Consider the following 19,314-nt stretch of genomic DNA (forward strand, 5'->3'; position numbering starts at 1 on the left):
CTGTCAAGCACCCTCAACAGACACCTAAGGAATCACTTAGATTCCTTAGCCATTCTTTGAAGATCATAATCTCAAACCCCACCAAAGTCCTATATCTGACTACTGCAAAGACAGCGAAGTCTGACAAGTCTTTAAAAAGCCCACCCCACGCTCTGGGGTATGCCTTAACTTTCTTTCTGTGTGCATCTTTCTCTTAATCCTCATGCTTAAATATTATAAAATATCTTTAATAAGACCTCCGTCCTGCTTCTTGGCTAATTGTAAAATTCTTTCACAAATTCCAGTTTAGCCTGAGTTGAGGGCACTAAAAAATTTGGCGAGTTCCTCAGCCTACTACAGAATGGTGCTGTGACTCTTTCCCAGTCACCCTTGACATATCCTGGGTAGGCTTTGGTTCTGGGTTTCTAGCTCCTCTGCCTAGGGACAGTTCAAACAGTCGGTTGTGATTCTTGGAGCACATTTTACAATTAACACAAGAAAAATAGATATTGGTGTCATGTTCACAATGGTATGCTCATCAAGCACTTTCAGTTTATTAATCATTTTAGCCTCATTTTGATCCTTACTACCTTACTGGCTTTTAAGCAAAATTTAACCATTTTAAGTTAATTTTCTTTTAAATAGTTTTTAAACAATAGATTGCAAGATTGTTGTGAACCACTGTATCTACCTAACAAAATATGTTGAAAATTATCAGAGCATAATGTGAACTAAAAAGTAACTATTGTTAATTTAGTACATCCTACAGCTTACAAAGATCTTCCACTTTCATATAGAACTCATTTAACTGATCTTCACTAAGAAAATGAGTGATTTTTTCCTTTCCCATAGTTTAATAATCTCAAAACAAACTTGATGCTTCACAATATTCTGAAATACACACATCTAGGTCTTCTATTTCTTTTCATTTTATTTTTAATAAAAACCACTTTATTGTAAAAAAAAAAAAAACCTTACTAGAGAAAGAAAGAAACATACATACATACATACATACATACATACATACCAGGGAGCTAGCTAGATTAAAGTAGCCACTCAAGCAAGCGCTTACCCAGATCCAAAGTCTATATATTTCAATGAAATTCTATACAGTTACAATATCCATTCTGAAGCTGTGGAGCTTTGCTTTACATGTACTATCAATTGCATTTTTATACACTTATCCACTACAATTGTGTGTGTGTGTGTGTGTGTGTGTGTGTGTGTGTGTGTGTGTGTGTGTGGGTTGGGGGGATTTAAGACAGAGTTAAACTAGAAAAACAGTTGGCTTTATATCCTGCCATGGCTCATGTGTTCTTTACCAGCATTCTCCATCTTTCCTCATCTCCTATTATCTTTTCTTATTCACCTTTATAATTGTTAAGACTATATCCATCCTTACATTTACACTCCGAACAGTGTTAGGTACAGGATTATGATAGGGTGTTAGGTACAGGATTATGATAGGATGACTGGGACTTTTACTATCAGTGGTAAGTAGTCTTGTTTCTTGACGTCTGAATGACTTGATGAGAAATAACTCCTAGGGAGTGGGTTAAACCAGCCACAACTTTCAAAACCACAAATAATCTAACACTAGTACAAAGGGCTAGCAAGCTCCCAACGTGCATCAGAGAAGCCTACCTACCTTAATGCATGTCACTGACATACCAGGAACAAATGCTGCCCTTGTGTATGTTTGGGATGTGTGATGATATTTTATTTTTGCACCCCAATAAAACTTATCTGGGGATCAGAGAACAGAGCCAGTCACTAAATTAGACATGGAGGTCAGGGGTGGTGGCACACACCTTTAATCCTATCACTCAGGAGGCAAAGATCCATCTGGATCTCTCTGAGTTCAAGGCCACACTGGGAACAGAGCCAGGTTTGATGGCACACACCTTTAATACCAGCACTTGAGATCTCCTATCTTTGCTTGGGAAGGACACACGCCTTTAATCACAGGAAGTGATGGCAGAAAACAGAAAGGTATATAAGATGTGAGAAAACAGGAACTCATGCTCTAGAGGCTGAGGAGTTGGTAAGGTGACGTTGGCTGTGGATCGTTCTGTTTCTTTGATTTTTCAGCATTCACCCCAATATCTGGCTCTGGGTTTTTTATTAACAAGACTGTTTAGCAATTCATGTTACAGGAGTGGGGTAGAAAAATGCATATATCTGCCATCTAAAGAAACTTCAGATATTCTGGAAGAGTCATGAACTATCGATCTTCAATACTAGTAGATATCTGGGATGGTTTTCATGATATAAGACAGACAGTGACAACAATGATGTAACACTGAAGAACTCTTGAGACGCAATTTTTAAAATTTCCTAATAATTTAACAATATACAGCTGTCCCTCAGTAGCTGCAGGTGCCTATTCCAGGATCTTGTTAGATACCGGAGTGAGTCAAGTCTCTCCTAGAAAATGGCCAAGTATTTGAGCACAGCTCATGCACATGCTTCTGTACACACAGATCCTCTCTAGATTACTTACAATACTGAGCAAAACTGCTCTTTAAATAATTATTAGCATGTGTGGAGAGAGAACAGATTACAAAACAAGTTTACATATATTCAGTATATACACAAGTGTTTAAAAGTATTTGTGGCCGGGCGGTGATGGCGCACGCCTTTAATCCCAGCACTCGGGAGGCAGAGCCAGGCGGATCTCTGTGAGTTCGAGGCCAGCCTGGGCTACCAAGTGAGTTCCAGGAAAAGGCGCAAAGTTACACAGAGAAACCCTGTCTCGAAAAAACCAAAAAAAAATAAATAAATAAATAAAAAATAAAATAAAAGTATTTGTGGTCAGCAGTTAAATAAATCCATGTATGGAACCCAAGGGCACCAAAGACCAACTGTAGCACAGAAATTGAGATATTCAAACATACGTACGTAAAGACACAGAGTATCGATACACACTTTGCCTTAAATTTGTTGCTATTACATGATTCCATATCCAAATAACCCTAGAACAGCAGGTTGCACTGTCAGTCAGGCCATCTGCATCCTAGAGTGACTTGGAAACCTTTAAATAAACCTATTCATACTAATGAATAGGCCTAGATTTTTACTCTAAATGAAACCAATGATGAAGACTTCTGGTTAGATAAATCCTAGATGCATCTGTGGAATCTGGGAGGCAGAAAGAACACTATTTAAATGACAAATTAGTATTTACAGGTTGAAACTAGCATGGTCATAGAAAATGAACTGGAGGACACTACAGCCTCCATCAGCAACCTTACTAACAGCTTTATACTCTAAATTACCCTAAGCCTACAGAACAAGTTTGTGGTCTTCCAAAGATTTTTCTCAAAAAATGCCTAACAAATGAAACTTAGATATCTTTCAAATGAAAGAGCACACCATAACACCTCATTCTTTATTGGCAAAATTCTTCTGTAAGCCCATGTTGTGCTGGTTGTTTTTTATGTCAACTTGATACAAGCTGGAGTCATCCAAGAGGACAGAATTTCAATTGAGAAAATGTCTCCGTAAGTCAATCTTGTTGGCATTTAATTAGCGAACTGATGTAGGACAGTCCAGTCCATGGTTGGTGGGGCCACCTCTGCACTGGTGGGCCTGGGTTCTATCAGGAAGGAGGCTATGCAAGCCATGAGGAATAAGCCAGTAAGCACCAGGTTCCCACATGGTTGAGTTTCTGCCTAGGCTTCCCTCAATGGACCATGACTGAGGATACGGAAGCCAAACAAACCCTTTCCTTCCTAAGCTGTTTTGGGTCGTGGTGTTTCATCACAGCAATACAGCCAGCCCCAACTAAGACAAAGCCTAGTGCCAGCAAGCTGATTGTAATCACTTTATTTCCATTTCTTTACTACAGCCCATAATAATATTCAACTTGGTTCTCTGAAATGTTAATCTTCTTTTCTGTTTTTATTTTTCTCTTTTTGGGGTTGTTTCTGCTCTCTCATTTGAAACACAAAACCTCCACCAAATATTGGTGTACACCATAAAGGAAAAACATTTCTCCAAACAAAGAACATATCAGAAAGATCATTCATGATTTTAAAAAATGGTTTGTGCAATGTATCACATAAATTGGTTCATGGACAGAAATCACATGATTACCTTAATAGGTACAGAAAAGGCTTTCAACAAAATATCCTTCCTAATTAAAGAATTCCTGGGGAAACTAGGAATGCAAAGAACATAATACCACCATAATAAAAGCCATAGATAACAAATCTATACCCAACATTATACTAATTGAAGGTGATTGAAAGCATCTCCAATAAAATAAGGAATAAGGCAAAGGTGTCCTATCTCCACTCTTACTCAATATTATGCCTTTAGTTTTATGTAGGACAACATAATGAAAGGAAAATAACAGAGATACAAGTGGGGAAAGAAAGAAGTCAGAGTAACCTTATTTGCAGATAATATAATCTATACAGAAGAGAAAACTATTAGAGTTAATAAAAAACACTTTCGGCAAAGAACAGGATACAAAATCAATATACAAAAATTAGTAGCTTTCCTAAACACCAATAATGAACATATTGAGGAAGATATTAGAAAAATAATCCTATTCACAATTACCTCAAGAACAAACAAAAGCCTTGTAATAAAACTAGCCAAGGAAGTAAAATTTTAAAACAAAGATACTATAAGACAGAAAATCGTCCCATGCTCATAAAGTGAACAATAAATATTATGAAAATAGCTAGATGATCAAAGACAATCTACAAAGTGGATGCAATTCCCATCAAAATTCTGACATCATTCTTCTTTACAAATGGGCGGGGAAGGGGGGCCTGAAAAAAAAAATCACAGAGAACACCAAAAACCAGTCAGTAAAGCAATCCTGAGCAAAAGACCAATGTTGGAGTTTATTACCACGCCTGACTGCAAGTTGTACTCTGTAGACATGGTAATAAAAACATCATTGGCACACACTTTTAATCCCAGCACTCAAGAGACAGAGGCAGGTAAGTTCTTTGTGAGTTTGAGGCCAGCCTGGTCTACTTAATGAATTTCGGACCAGCCAGAGCTACAAAGACCCTGTCTCAAAAAGAAGAAAACAAAAAGCGTAATACTAGTATAAAAGCAGAGACATATCAATGACAGTACAGGAGACCCAGCTATAAACCCAGACAGCCACAGCATTTTTTTACAAAATCAGATTTGAGAAAACAGCCTCCTCAACAAATATTGCTGGCAATACTATCTACACATGGAAGAATAAAACTAGACCTGTGTCTCTCACCACATACAAAAACCAACTCTAAACAGATCAAAGACTTTAAGGTAAGACCTGAAACCCTAACACTAATAAGGACGAAGTAGAAGAAACATTTAAGATATCAACATAGGCAAATACTTCTAAACTCAGTCTCTCAAGAATTAGTGTCAACAGTGATAAATGGGTTTTCATGAATGTAAAGAAAATCTAAGCACACTCAATACCTGCATGGACAGACAGCTTACAGGATGGGAGAAATCTCTGTCGCTATACATCTGACAGAGGGTTAAAATCTAGACTACACAATGAACTCAAAAACCTCACTAGTAGCCGGGCGGTGGTGGCGCACGCCTTTAATCCCAGCACTCGGGAGGCAGAGCCAGGCGGATCTCTGTGAGTTCGAGGCCAGCCTGGGCTACCAAGTGAGTCCCAGGAAAGGCACAAAGCTACACAAAGAAACCCTGTCTCGAAAAACCAAAAAAAAAAAAAAAACAAAAAACCTCACTAGTGATCAAAAAACTAAACTACCTAATCAAAACCTGGTCTAATGAATTAGACAGTTCTGAAAAGATGAAGTACAAACTGTCAACAAACATATGAACTCAAGAATGCTAGAGTACAACTTTAATCCCAACATCTGGAGCAGAAACAGGTGGATCTCTGTGAGATCAAGGCCAGCTGGTCTACACATCAATTTCCACATAGGGAGATCTTGTCTCAAAAAAAAATTTTTTTTTAATATATAAAAGAATATTTAACATCACTAGCCATTAAGAAATGCAAATTAAAAACTACAATGACTTTTATCTCACTTCATTAAGAATGGCGTTTAAAAGAAAACGAGTAACAAAGGCCGGTGAGAATTCAGACAAAAGGGTCACCCTTACACACTGCTGGTGAGAATGTAACCTAGTCCAGAATGTGTTAGTCGGTATGCAGATCCCTGGAAAAGCTAAAAATAAATCAACCTTATGACTCAGCTACACCACTCCTGGGTATTTGTCCAAAAGTTGAAAAAAAAAATCACAGAAATAATTGCGCATCAGTGTTTACTGCACCACCGCCATCAACTGAGGAATAGAAAAAGATAATGTGAGTTATATACAATGGAATTCATTTCTACCATGAAGATGAAATTATGTCATTCTAAGTAAAATTTGTACAACTGGAGATAATAATAAGCAAATTAACTTAAGTCAATCTCAGAAGGGCAAATACTGCATGTTTTCTATCACTCATAAAATGCTGTGTGTGGAATGGTAGGAAAGTAGAAGCAAAACTGGGAACAAAGGAGGAGAATGGAGAAGGAGAGGTGTGAGGAGTGCGAGGGTAGTGAGGGATGGAGGGGGATAGATACCCAAAGTTCAGTACAGACTTGCATGAAGAGGGCCTAACAGAAACCTGTACAATACAATTAATTATTAAAGGAGTCAATGTGTTCCTGCTTGTCAATCATGTGCAGGACTGGTATCAGCCTTCTACAATGAACATTCATTTCTTCACTCATTCCTTTAAAATACAGTTTTATTATGGTGTTTAGGAGGAGTTCTAATGTTTTCTTCTACGTGTTTTAAAATGTGTAAATGCATGGCTATAGTTAAAGTCATGTAAAGAGAAGATCAAGCAAATGGACACAGAAAGTAACAATACTGCATGCAGCTGGAGAGATGGCTCAGTGATTAAGAATGCTTCCTGTTCTTCCAGAAAACCTGAGATAGGTTCCCAGCTCCCCACAGTGGACAGTTCACAACCACCTGTAACTCCAGATCAAGGGGATACAACAGCTTCCTCTGACCTCAATTGACACTCAGAAGTAACACATTCACAGACACACACATACACAAAAATTAAATAAATCTTAAACATCACTAGGAAAACCATGTAGCACCAGACTTTACTATATATAAACTGTGTGAGTATCCTTATGATACTCATTTAATAAAGCTGCCGTCCTAACCTGAAACAATGACAAAATTCTTCCCTTTAGCATTTAAATGTAGCTTTTCACATTACAAGGCACGCTCCATTCCAAAGACGAGAAGAATAAAATCAATACCAGTTGTCAATTCATAAGAAAAGTTTCAGATGAGTTTATCTAGATAAACTGTATGAGGATTTTAGTTAAAAACAACAAAAACAAAAAACAAGGTATAGGGATATAATTTCCAACTTCTAATCTTTTGAGTAAGGAACCACATAAACTGTATTTCATGCACAATGCACAAACTACTTTTAGAGTTTGATGATAAAACTGTACTGAGAAGGCTACTCCACAATCAGTAAGATAAAACATTACTTACTAGGTGTAAAGACACCTTTAACTTTTTTCAAATATACAAACCAAGTCACCCAGATGAACCTGAAATTCATAAGACTGTAATTCTAGCCCATGCAAAAACTAACCCACAGCCGCCTGGTAATAATTGTTTTTAACAACAGTCTCAGGTGAACATTTTACTTCAACGCAGCAACCATCCCCATAAAATATTTATGTGCGTGTGCGGGAGTGTATGTACACATATCATACATATGTACACATTTGCGGTATATACAGTCACAAGCATACTTACTCCCTTGGGCCTGTTTAGTTTTTGGGGGAATAGTGTTGGAATAGAGTTGTCTGGGGGGAACGCAGGCCAACTCCAGGTAAAGACCTCCAGGTAAAAAAACTCACCATTATGACAATTCCCCTCCTTCAGCAAAGGACAAATACCACTGCCACCCCAAACATAACGACTCTGGCAATATCCCAAAAGCCCCCTGCCTGAGGCCTTCCCTGTCACCTCCGGACAGCACAGACACCTGCACACTGTCGCACCCCTGTACACGCCTGCCCCACGCCCGGAGGTCTGTGGCTAGCAAAGTTTCCACCACTCCCTGGGGGCCTAGCCCGGAGGCAGCGGACCCGCAAGGCTCCAAGCCCCGCTGGAGAGGAGAGGGAGAGGCGACGCCGCTCACCGTCGATGTTTTCCCGGTCGCTGATGTGCTGCAGGTTGCAGCCCGTGTCCTCGCGGCTGAGGTCCGTGTCGGGCCGGTAGGACTCCAGCCGCGAGTGCGCATTCCTCCGGAGCTTGGGGCTGGACGACACGCAGCACGAGGTTGTGTTCCCCATCGTCAACCGCCCGCCTGGTAGCCCCGGGGCGCGGGCGCGGGCTCGGGCGCAAAGGCAGGCCGCCCGCGCCCCGCGGAGGGCGGAAGCCGCGGCGGCCCCGGGTCAGCAGCGGCGGCGGCGGCGGGGCCTCGCCATGGACGGCGGCGACAAGCGGGTGGCGACGGCGACCGGCAGGCAGCGGCCCCGGCTACTACGGCCTCAAGCCCCTGGTTCGCGGCGGCGGAGGAGCCTGAGTCCGCGACTGCGGCCCCGCGCAGAGCTCACCCCGCCGCGGCCATGGCGGGCGGCGCCGCGCAGGCCGCCTCCCACCGCGCTCCCGCTCGGCGCCCGGCTCGCAGCCCCGACTTCAGCAAGCGGTTCCGGTTCACGCCGAGGACACGCGAGCACGCGCGGAATAGCCAAGCGGGCCGCAGGAGCGGGAGCGTCCCCCGGCGGGGCGCGGCGAAAGGCGGGCGCACAAGAGGATGCTCGCGCAGCCCCGCCCCACGCCGGCCCGCGTCCGTCAGGTCCCGCCCTCTTCCGCGCGGCCCCGCCCCACGCCCGTTCGTTTCAGGGGCGCCTCTCCGCGCGGCCCCGCCCCCTGCCCGTGGCCCGGTCCCGCCCACTCTGCTCTGGAAGCAGATTCTCGTCGCAGGAAGGTGTGTGCAGTTGCGGGCAGCCGGCGGAAAAGTCGTCGCTGAGTGCGGCTCTCCGCTCTTCCGCTTCCAAGTCGCAGCGGCAGGAAGTAGATCGTGGCCCCCGAGCCACGAGGGGGCGCGCGCTGGAGGGAGCCTTAGCGCAGCCTCCTGTCTGAGGCCGGCTGGTGATTTCTGAGTGTTGCTAAGTGCTGGAAGAAGCTCCGGGTTGAGCGCACCCTGTTCCGTCCAGCTCTACCGAGGACTTGAGAATGACCCTGGGGACGGGGGCTGATGAAGTCATGACAAGTTAGCAGCAGTGTTCCAAGTTTTGGACTACACTTGTTTTGTGTTTCAAATGCCCTGGATTTTGTGCTTGGGTAGGAACCAAGATAAATGTTGGAAAGAACTTCAGGTGAGGAAAACCATCTTCTCGATCCTTTCCAAATAGTGAAGGAGGGCTGGGGCTCTTCTAACATTCCCTGCCCCACATAAACCAGGCGTGTGCTCCACACCTGTAATTCCGGTAGAGCAGAGAAGACTGGACAATCAGGAGTTCAAGATCCTTAGTGAAGGAGTCAATGGAGGGGGGGGTATGCATGGTCATCAGGTATCAACAGGAGAAATGAGGAAACCGATGCTTACCTAGCGTTAGCAATCTGTACCGGTCTTGTTAAAGGCTTTATTTATATCGTTCACACCTACTCTTTTTTTAAGCCTGGGCAGTCCATCCACCTCATGGGAGTGTTCATACCTTGTTGCTCTACAAGGGGTGGGGAGGCTCCATGCTCTGAGCTGTAATCATGCCATTAGTTGGGATGAGTGGCAGAATGCCTAGGGAAATGAATGGCTGAAGAGTAGTGGTGCTGACCAGGCAAGAATGGAAATATTAAAGGGAAGTTCTAGAGAATTGCAGCCCCAGGAAGGGTGGGTAGAGAGCATCAAGACAAAATAGTGTTCTTTATGAAGGCTGTACTGACCTTCCCAGTGTGAAAGGTAAATGGAATGTACTATCTTTTCTTGCAAAGGGTTAATTGAGACAGAAGTGTCTCGAAGTGTCAAGGCACGGGTGTGTGGGTTCACACGGATCCGTGGAAAGAAGACTCAGAGGCACCTTAAGAATGAATCTAGCCTTTCTTGACTGCAGGGGGCATCCATCCTCTACAGACTGAAGCAATTTCCCTTCACCCAGGGCATTTTTAATTTTCTCAATAGTTACAGTTTGGAAAATTGATTTCCATATGCTCAAAACAACCTGAAAAGAGCTCCCAAAAATACAATGCCAAGTGCAGATTCCTCTATTTATTTAAAAGGTACCACAGTTTTCCAGGTTTCCTGAACCAAGTTTTGCATAGGCCTTTGTATCCTTGGGAGACTCAGACAAGGCTCACATAGAGCAACAAGAGGAACAAAAGGTATTGGTTAAACCAAAGATGGATTCAGACTAGATGCTACTCTCTGGAGCCAGGCCGGGAGTAGTTCAGCAGGAATGCAGCCACAGACACCCCCACCCCTTTCTTTATACAAAAATCAATTATCTTGAAGATTATGCAGCCTCACAGTAAATATAGCCTTCTTTCTATTTGTCTTACAATTTTACACAAGTAGACCAAAACACATTTTAAAGCCAACAAAGTTACTATTGCTAGAACAAGAGCAACACCTGCTAGGATAAGAAATCCATTAAAGTGATTCGTGAGATTGAATGAGGCTGTGGTATCCACTAGACTTTCCATAATGTCCATTCCTGCCATATTGGGTAACTTTTTTGCAAAAGCTTCTTTAATTTCTTCTGTAAATCATAAATCATTTGGGAAGAATTAGGGTAACTCAACAAATGCATCTTAACCTTTTCCCAATCATACTTACTTTCATTACATCTTAAGGGTGTGATACAATAAGAAGAAACATTCCAATCACATTTTAATTTTATCTGCTCCTTCAGAATTTCTAACTGATCCCCTAACAATACAACAGCTTGCCTTAACTCAGCTAATTCGTTTACTATCTCATTATCAATCTTACTTTGTTCAGTGCAAAGTTCTTCTGTTTATGCCAGTCTCTAATGAATTCAGCGGTTTGGATTTCTTTATGTTGTTGCTGCTGTAGCTGTCAATGCAATGATTCCCATGATAACTGCAACCACCAGTCCAACCACATGACATGTTCTTTTTAATATTCTTTCAACGAGCTTCTGTACCAGGATCATCACAGGAGAGTCTTGCCATGGCCTCAACAACTTCACCGGTATCCAGATTGCTGACCTTGCTCTAAGAATATATAAACATTCAAAGGTCAAATTTAAAAACATGCTAGAATTAACACAGGTATGAAGGGTACACTGTTCACAGATGATGCTATAATTATTTGGGTACCATTGTACAGGCCCCTTTAATAGCAATTAAGGATATGGTATACATGCCATAAAAGGATGGCTTTAATTTAGTCTAAAAGACAGAGTTTACTTATCACCCTTAATGTTTAATTTTTATTCCCACACCTTAAAAGGGTGGAAGGCACTTGCTAATTTCCACAAATTAATGTGAATTGAATTGCCAAATTACAGGAAAGGACTTGCCATTCCAACTCCATGCCACCGAATAGTTTCTTTAGTAGAAACACTGATTTCACAGTTCCATTTAAATTATACCATTTCCGTCTTAACTCTGAGTGAGAATATTTCCCTAGAGGGGATCCATAAGGGCTCCAATCAATGACATCTCCTTTGGAGATATTAATTAGCACTCAAGGTTTCTCACTCTTACACTGTTGCCAATGTATCCAATCAGATTCCTTATTGGTAACCCTCATCTCACAGAATGGTAGATTTATGGAACTAGTAGCATTAATTGCCTGTCCTTTAAAACCAGATGCATGAAGCATATAAAACTTACTATGATAATCTTGGGTAGTGTTGACTATGGATAGCCATACTTGAGAGGTTATATTTAGTCATTGAATTCCATTTCCCATGCAAATAGGAATTCCTTGTACTCCAACCAGGTAATTATCAATCACTTTACCTTCTTCCATTGGCTGAGCAGGACCTCAGTTGACATAAGGACCAGGTAACCAAGAAGATTCATTAACCATTACAGGAATATTCATATCTCCCAAACTTACTGCTAAATTAATTGGAGGATTGGGGATAAAAGCCCAATAATTATGATCCATCCCTTTTACCTGCACCATTACCAAGGAACACATGGCAAAAAAATAAGTGTAGCATTCAGAGGCTTGTGAGTCATGTAAAGGATCTTCTCTCCTTTGTCACAGACTCTTAAGCTGTCCCTAGGTGGGAGGATTAGTTGTTTGTTCCAAAAGTCTCCAGTGTCTTGTCTTTCACAGAGGCATCTCTGCAGCCCCAGCATCCAGGAGATTTCTCTTGTGCATGCCGGATTTCGATGGGATCCACAATTTGTTATCTCCTGAGGAAACATAAGCATTGCCTCGGCCCTAACTTAACACTTTCCATGGACTATTTAGATGTTAAAACATTTATAATACATGGTCTGACTGGATTCAGCAATTCTTTCCATAACTCAATTTTGTTTCTGTTTCATTAGCATTTAAAAAATTTTTTAGTTAGTAGGGTATTAAGCAGTCTATCTCTGGGGGTCCTTATATCCCCCTTCTGTTTAACAAGCATCTCTTTTAGGGTGAGGTTAGATCTCTCACCAATTGCCTAATTTCAGCATTGGTATGGGGTACCATAATCTCAGCTGGATCCATACCTGACAACTGACGAAGTCTTAATCTTCCCTTTATGATTAGTTTAGAAAGTTTTTCTATATAGATTTTAAATTTTTTACTCTGTGAGCTAAAAAAAAAAAAAAAAAAAATCCATTCCAAAATATAATCCTCTCTACGCATAGTGAGTCAAGTACGGGAATGATTTGAAGGTAAAATTACTAAAATACACCTCTTTGTAACATAGACATTTTGTAATTTTCATTCCACCAGGGTTCTTTTTTAGCCTCATCTATTAACTGTCTTGGACTGTTTAAATCTGACTCACCTTGCAGAATTTGAAACAAATTAGTTAATTCTTAAGTAGACCATCCAATTGTAGACCACAACCAGTTAATATCACCCAATAAATTTTGAAAAATTATTAAGAGTATGCAGTCTACCTCTCCTAATCTGTACCTTTCATGGCTGAATTCTCAGTTTACCTAATTTATAGCCTAAATAGCTAAGAGAATCTCCTCTTCACATTTTTTTAGGAGAAATTTGTAATCCCCAACAGGGTAAATTTTTCTGTACTGCATTAAACATTCTTTCTAAGGTATCTGTATCAGAAGCAGCCAATAAAATGTTATCCATATAATGATAAATAATAGACTAAATAGATAAAAAAAATTGTTTATGAGTCATTTCCAGTGGTTGATTTACAAAATATTGACACAAAGTTGGGCTACTGGCAGTGGTCCCTACTCTAAATTTGGATAGCCAATTCCTGTCTACCTTGCCTTTGAACAACCTGCATAGCCGTGACCAATCCTTATAATTTTTCCCGAGGCCTCTTCTAGGAATATGTCCCAATTTCAGCATCAATTTACAAGCTGTTTCTGAAATTGTAGGAATATTAATTTGAGCTCTCCATTGTTTTATCAAATCTCTTCCCCATAAATTCTTGGCTACATCAGCCACATAAGGCTTTAATATTCCTACCTGTCCTTCAGGCCCTATATATTTAATACATACAACATTCTGTTTTATTAGAAATAAAGTTCCAATGCCTACAGATTGAGTGGAGACCTCTTGTAAAGGCCAATTGGGATTCCAGGATTCTTGTGAAATTATAGATATATCCAGCCCCAGAATCCAATAATCCTTTAATCTCAATTTTACTTTTAATTTAGGCCGTTCATCATTGATAATTGTTTGCAAAAACATCTTTTTTCCTGTATTTCCAAAGCTTCCCGTTCTGTATATATGCATCATTTGCCTTTAAGATATGGAAGCAATAATAATTGAGCAATTCTATCACCAGTTTTTATTCCCATGGTCCTTTTTATATATGCCATCTATAAAAGAATTAATTATATCTCTATAGGATTTTAAGAGGTAACTTTAGACAATACTCTGGAGTATTTTTATAAAATCTTAAAAAGAGGATCCTTTTTTATAGATCCCAAGTGACATGTTAATGCAACTCGCTAATAATTAACAGTGTGGATCAAACAATTTACTTGTATTTTATTTAGTGGGAAAATAATTTTGTAACCTCCTTATCAGTAAGAGATTATTTTCTGTGGGTTTCTATCTTAGCAACCACATTATTTAATAAGCTAACAACCTAATCTGTTTCAGGTGTTATATTTCTATAGAATTTAACCAAGAATTTCTAGAAAGCATGTTAAAGAACAGAACAGAGCCAAAATCTCAGTAATGATCAACAGACAAGAGCATACCCAATATATATTTTAAAATTATGAATTCTGTTCCTTTAGTTTATCTACCATGAAAATCAAACATGTATCCAAACACTTATTAGACAATCAAAATAAGACAACATCCTCTATACACTGAGTGATTAATATCTCTGGAAATTCAAACAGCATCAACTTAGCATTCCATGTCCTGACTGCAACTGTTCTTCACCAGAACTTGGGCTCATTTAAACTTCCTCTTTCTCCCATGAAGGGACTACTAATAATGAGTTATTCCCACCATTAGGGAAAAAACAGAAAATATTTCCCACGAAGGGATCTTTAATATTGAGTTATTCCTGCTCTGAGGGAAAAATAAAAAAACATTTAAACCAAAGTTAAGCAAACAGACAACAATATTCTCAGCTCTGGGCTTGCTGTATTTAGGCTACAGCCATGAGGCCCACCTGTTGATTCTTTGTAATTCAGATGCTGCCACTCTGTGCTGGTAGGCAGAAAGAGCTCAGAGTATTAGCTATCCTGAAATTTTTATATTGTAAAGAGCTTTTTCTTCCTCTGTTTCTATTGGGAAGAAGCTTCTTTCTTTCCTTTATTTTCCTTTTACGGGGCCTTTTAATCTTTAGGCCTGGTTTCAATATTTTTTCCCTTTTTACTGGGAGAGTCCTTTTTTCTTGATTGAAAATTTTTCCCTTTTCTATTGGGAAATTTCCTTTTATTTCCTTTCCTTCCCTCTTCTCTATTGGGAAGATTTTCTTTTTTATTTTCTTTCTTTCCTTTTTCTCTATTGAGAAAAGTCTTTTTATTTGACTTATTTCCTGTCTCAGGAGCCATTTTATTTCTCTTTAAATATTGTACAGTTACCATTTTTTTCTTTTTACAAGCATTTTAGCAACTGTACATTTTGTTGTTCCCGAGATGGGGAGTTTAAATTTCCCATGACCCTGCCAGTCCTGGAGTCCTCTTACCCTGAGAGCCCTTCCCTCCAGTTCTTAAGATGGCCAGCTCCTCTATTCTTCTTCAGTGGATTCTTTTTCTTTTTCAAAACCCACATTGGGCGCCAATAGTCATGGATTGTCCTGGCATGAGTGTGTGGGTTCATGCAGATCCATGGAAAGAAGACTCAGAGGCACCTTAAGAATGAATTTAGCCTTTTGTGGTCATGGGGGGGTGGGGGGGGGGGGCCTCTAAGGACTGAAGCACTTTTCCTTCACCTAGGGCATTTTTATTTTCTCTCTATTTACTGTTTAGCCAGTTAATTTCCATATGCTCAAAACAACCTGAAAGGAACTCCCAAAGATACAATGCCCAGTGCAAATTTCCCGATTTCTCGTACCGTGGTTTTCCAAACCAAGTTTTGCATAGGCTTTGTATCCTTAGGAGACTCTCAGACAAGATCCACATAGGGCTGCTAGAGAAACAAAAGGTATATTTTAAACAAAGGATGGATTAGGGCTAGGTGCTACTCTCTGGAGCCAGGCCAGGTGCAGCTCAGCAGGAATGCAGCCACATTATTCTTTACTCCAGCAAATAAAAGTCAGCAAAAAATGACACTAATGACACTAATATTTGTCACCGTAAAGAAATAAATCTTGGCCAGGCGGTGGTGGCACACGCCTTTAATCCCAGCACTCGGGAGGCAGAGCCAGGCGGATCTCTGTGAGTTCCAGGCCAGCCTGGGCTACCAAGTGAGTTCCAGGAAAGGCGCAAAGCTACACAGAGAAACCCTGTCTCGAAAAACCAAAAAAAAAAAAAAAAAGAAAGAAAGAAATCTTGGGTTGGAGTGCAATTCATCAGTAGAGAACATGCTTACCATTATGAAGGACTTAACTTCTAATTTTAATAGGTTTATTATAGATTTATGCAGTTTTGTAAAACAGAAGAGTTGGAGATCAGTTGGTCCTGCTTACAATTTATGGGACCCCAGGGCAAGTGATATCTCTGAAGGGTTGAATTCTCTATTCTAATTTGGGAGTAGGTTGGTCACATGAACTTTTAATCCCAGGATACAGGAGTCTCTGAGTCTGAGATTGGCCTGGTTTGTACAGCAGATTCCAGGCCGGCTGGGGTGACAGCAAGTGTGGCTCCAAAGAAATATGAAAGTCTCTTCCGAGTGCTAGCTCTTCATAGACTGATTATTAGAATCCCCTTAATTATGTAATTTACACTGAAATACAAAGTAGAGCATGCTCCGCTTTTAAACTATATGTCCATGAAAGAGAAAACGAATAATTCCCCTTTATGCATTTACTTATAAATCATTAACTTGTACTTCCGAATTTTGCCAGAAGGGGGAGGAACTTACCTACATCTAAACTTCAAAGAAATCTGTTCCAGTCTGTCTTCCAAAATACCCTATAGGGAAAAAAAATTGGTCAAAATGCATTTCTGATCTGCACTTTTCTGGTCTGCCAAACAACTCCTTTCTGTCATATAGTAAAAATTTATGAATCAGGTAATAACAGTTCTAATCAATTGCCTGTGGAATTCTGACAACAAGCAAGAAATCGCACTGAACTCAGAGCACTGCTATATCCAGGGCAGAATGGTTTTCTTACTTTGCACAAGTGTTTGATACATGACCAAAATATAGAAGAATAAAATATTGTAAGGTGACAGCACCTGGTGGAAACACACACACACACACACACACACACACATACACGCACACACGCACATGCACACACATACACAGAGAGCTTTTTCTAGACATGTACAAATGTACATGAATAGTTTACAATTGTTATTTTCATTCAGCTAAGAAAATCTGCATGTTACTATACATGCAAGTTAAGCACAGGCTGTGCATGTAGCTCTGCGATAGCAATAGTGCTTATGATGTGTAAGGTCCTCTATTCAATTCCCATCACACACAAAGAAAAAAAAAGTGGAGGGAGTAATGAACCACCCTGCTTCCATCTTAGGCTTAAAAACTATCTTCTAGTAAAGAAAAACTAGGCTCTATCCTGTTTATGATTAAACCTCTGTTTCTATGCCTCACCTGTAACCTCAACTACACATGGTTCTATATTGCCAATTCCAGGAAATCACAACCATGCCTTTGTTTCAAAAAGTTATTATAATCATCTTGCAACTCTACCTTTGTTTCAAAAGGTTGTTGTAACTACCTTGTTATGACTACCTGTTGCTGTGGTGACCTTCTTATTACCACCTTGCAACCATGTCTTTGTTTCAGGAGGTCATTGTGACTAATTTATTATGCTTCAGTTCTGCTCCTGTAACCCCACCTATTTTGCCTCCCAAATCCTCCATTTGGAAAGCCCCTAACTCTGATCTATAAAAACTTTGTCTTTCTGATATTGAGAGCTGACCACTTGAGTCCCCCTCCCCTCAGAGGGAGGCAGCCCATGTACACAAATAAAAAGGCTTGCATTAATAAATTGCTGGCATCAATTTATTTGGCCATGATGATTTGGGTCAGTGGTCTTTCTCATTGAATTTTTGAGATTAACAAAGTTATGCATATTTTGAAACTTTGCTAAGATTTCCTTAAACTAGCACAACTTTGTCTCCTCAAATACTTTCTTCTAATTTGATATTTATCTCTCAAACTTATTTATTTATTTATTTTCTTATCTATAACACAGTCATTTTAAATGTCTTACATGGTGAAATTTAGCAATTTTTAAAAAGGTAAACAGACATTTTTGGACTTCAGGAAATATTCCTTGCTCAAGTTATAATCAATTATTTTCTAATATTCTTTTACAAGGTGAGGTATGTTATACTTTTCAAAATACTACCAAAAATGTGGGAGAAGTTAAGCATTTTTTGAAACTTTGCAAACATCATTTTTAAAGTTGACCAAAAACTGATTACAAATAACATATTTACTTTACCACATAGGCTAGTATATATTCAACAATTATCTGTCTTTCTTTCTAAACCAATCTCTCATTTTTATGGAGATATTTAGTACCGTTATAGGTATTTTAAAACAAGGAACAGAATACTGAGGTTGGTCCAATTTAGCCAGTCCTTTTTATGTCAGCAACAAAAGGTCATTACTACCTAAACACATAGTGAGTCTAGGGCTCAGCCATATTTTATATAGTCCCGAGACACCTAAAACAGAATAAGGAATTTTAGACGAAGTGACTGAATCACCCAGCATATTAATGAATGACTACCTGCTCCATAACTCAACCAGATTGTTAGCTGTATGACTTAGATGTGCTTAGAGCTAACTTGAGATCTTTGAGCACCTCTACTTCCATAGCTGTTTGTGTTAGCAAAGGAGCTTAAAACAAGACATGCCTTTAAATTGCTAAATGAAAAACATGTTAATTTAAATTTACTAAATTCTTCTAACATGGGCTTCCTTGACCAGAGTAAAGTACAAGGACTCGCATCTATTGCTTGTTTTGTGATTTCACAGCTTTAGAAAGGACTTTACAACTAAAAGGGACATTAGAGCAGTTAAGAAAGGTCATTGGGTGCTACTTGATAAAGAATACTTTTGTATTTCTGGTATATTTAACCTTTCCCTATGGCTTTCATATTTCTTGTTTGCCTAAACAAGAAATGTTCAATGTAACCTAAACAGGCAAAATAAAAAAAAAAATAGGACATCACGTTGACCCCTTTGTTTCACCATAACACCTACATTATTTCCTGCAAAAGTGACAACGTTCATATTTCTCCTTCTTCTGTCCCTCAAGCAAACACAAACTTTTGTCTCTCCATTAATTATACCTATTGTGAGATCCTTTAATTAGATGCACAACACATACAGTCTTCTCTTATTCCATTTTAAAACATCAGCCAGTGCAGGTGTTTCTCCCACTCTGACATATTTTTTATCACTATTTCTGGTGTCCCCTCCCACCTTGTACAACAACCACAAATGTCTTACTGTCTGTCAAAGCCCAGGGACGGAGCATCACTGAGGGACAGAAAACCAAAGATGCTGCTCATCCATCATTTAATACAGCACACCACCACAGACCACACTTCATTCTCATGTGAATCAGCAGTTTGTAG

The 19,314-nt window shown here is 39.9% G+C and overlaps 1 protein-coding gene across 1 annotated transcript in view; it reads right to left on the reverse strand.

Annotated features, from left to right (window-relative positions):
• Positions 1-8,415, reverse strand: part of Ccny (cyclin Y) — a 135,129-nt gene extending 126,714 nt beyond the window's left edge. Inside the window, exon 1 of the mRNA XM_052727132.1 lies at positions 8,150-8,415. Coding sequence (XP_052583092.1) covers positions 8,150-8,303 — 154 coding nt within the window. The 5' untranslated portion in view covers positions 8,304-8,415. The remainder of the gene's footprint in view (positions 1-8,149) is intronic.
• Between the last annotated feature and the right edge of the window lie 10,899 nt (positions 8,416-19,314).

The sequence above is a fragment of the Peromyscus californicus genome, unplaced genomic scaffold, assembly GCF_007827085.1.
Source record: "Peromyscus californicus insignis strain IS unplaced genomic scaffold, ASM782708v3 Scaffold_8__1_contigs__length_139910024, whole genome shotgun sequence".
NCBI lineage: Eukaryota > Metazoa > Chordata > Mammalia > Rodentia > Cricetidae > Peromyscus > Peromyscus californicus.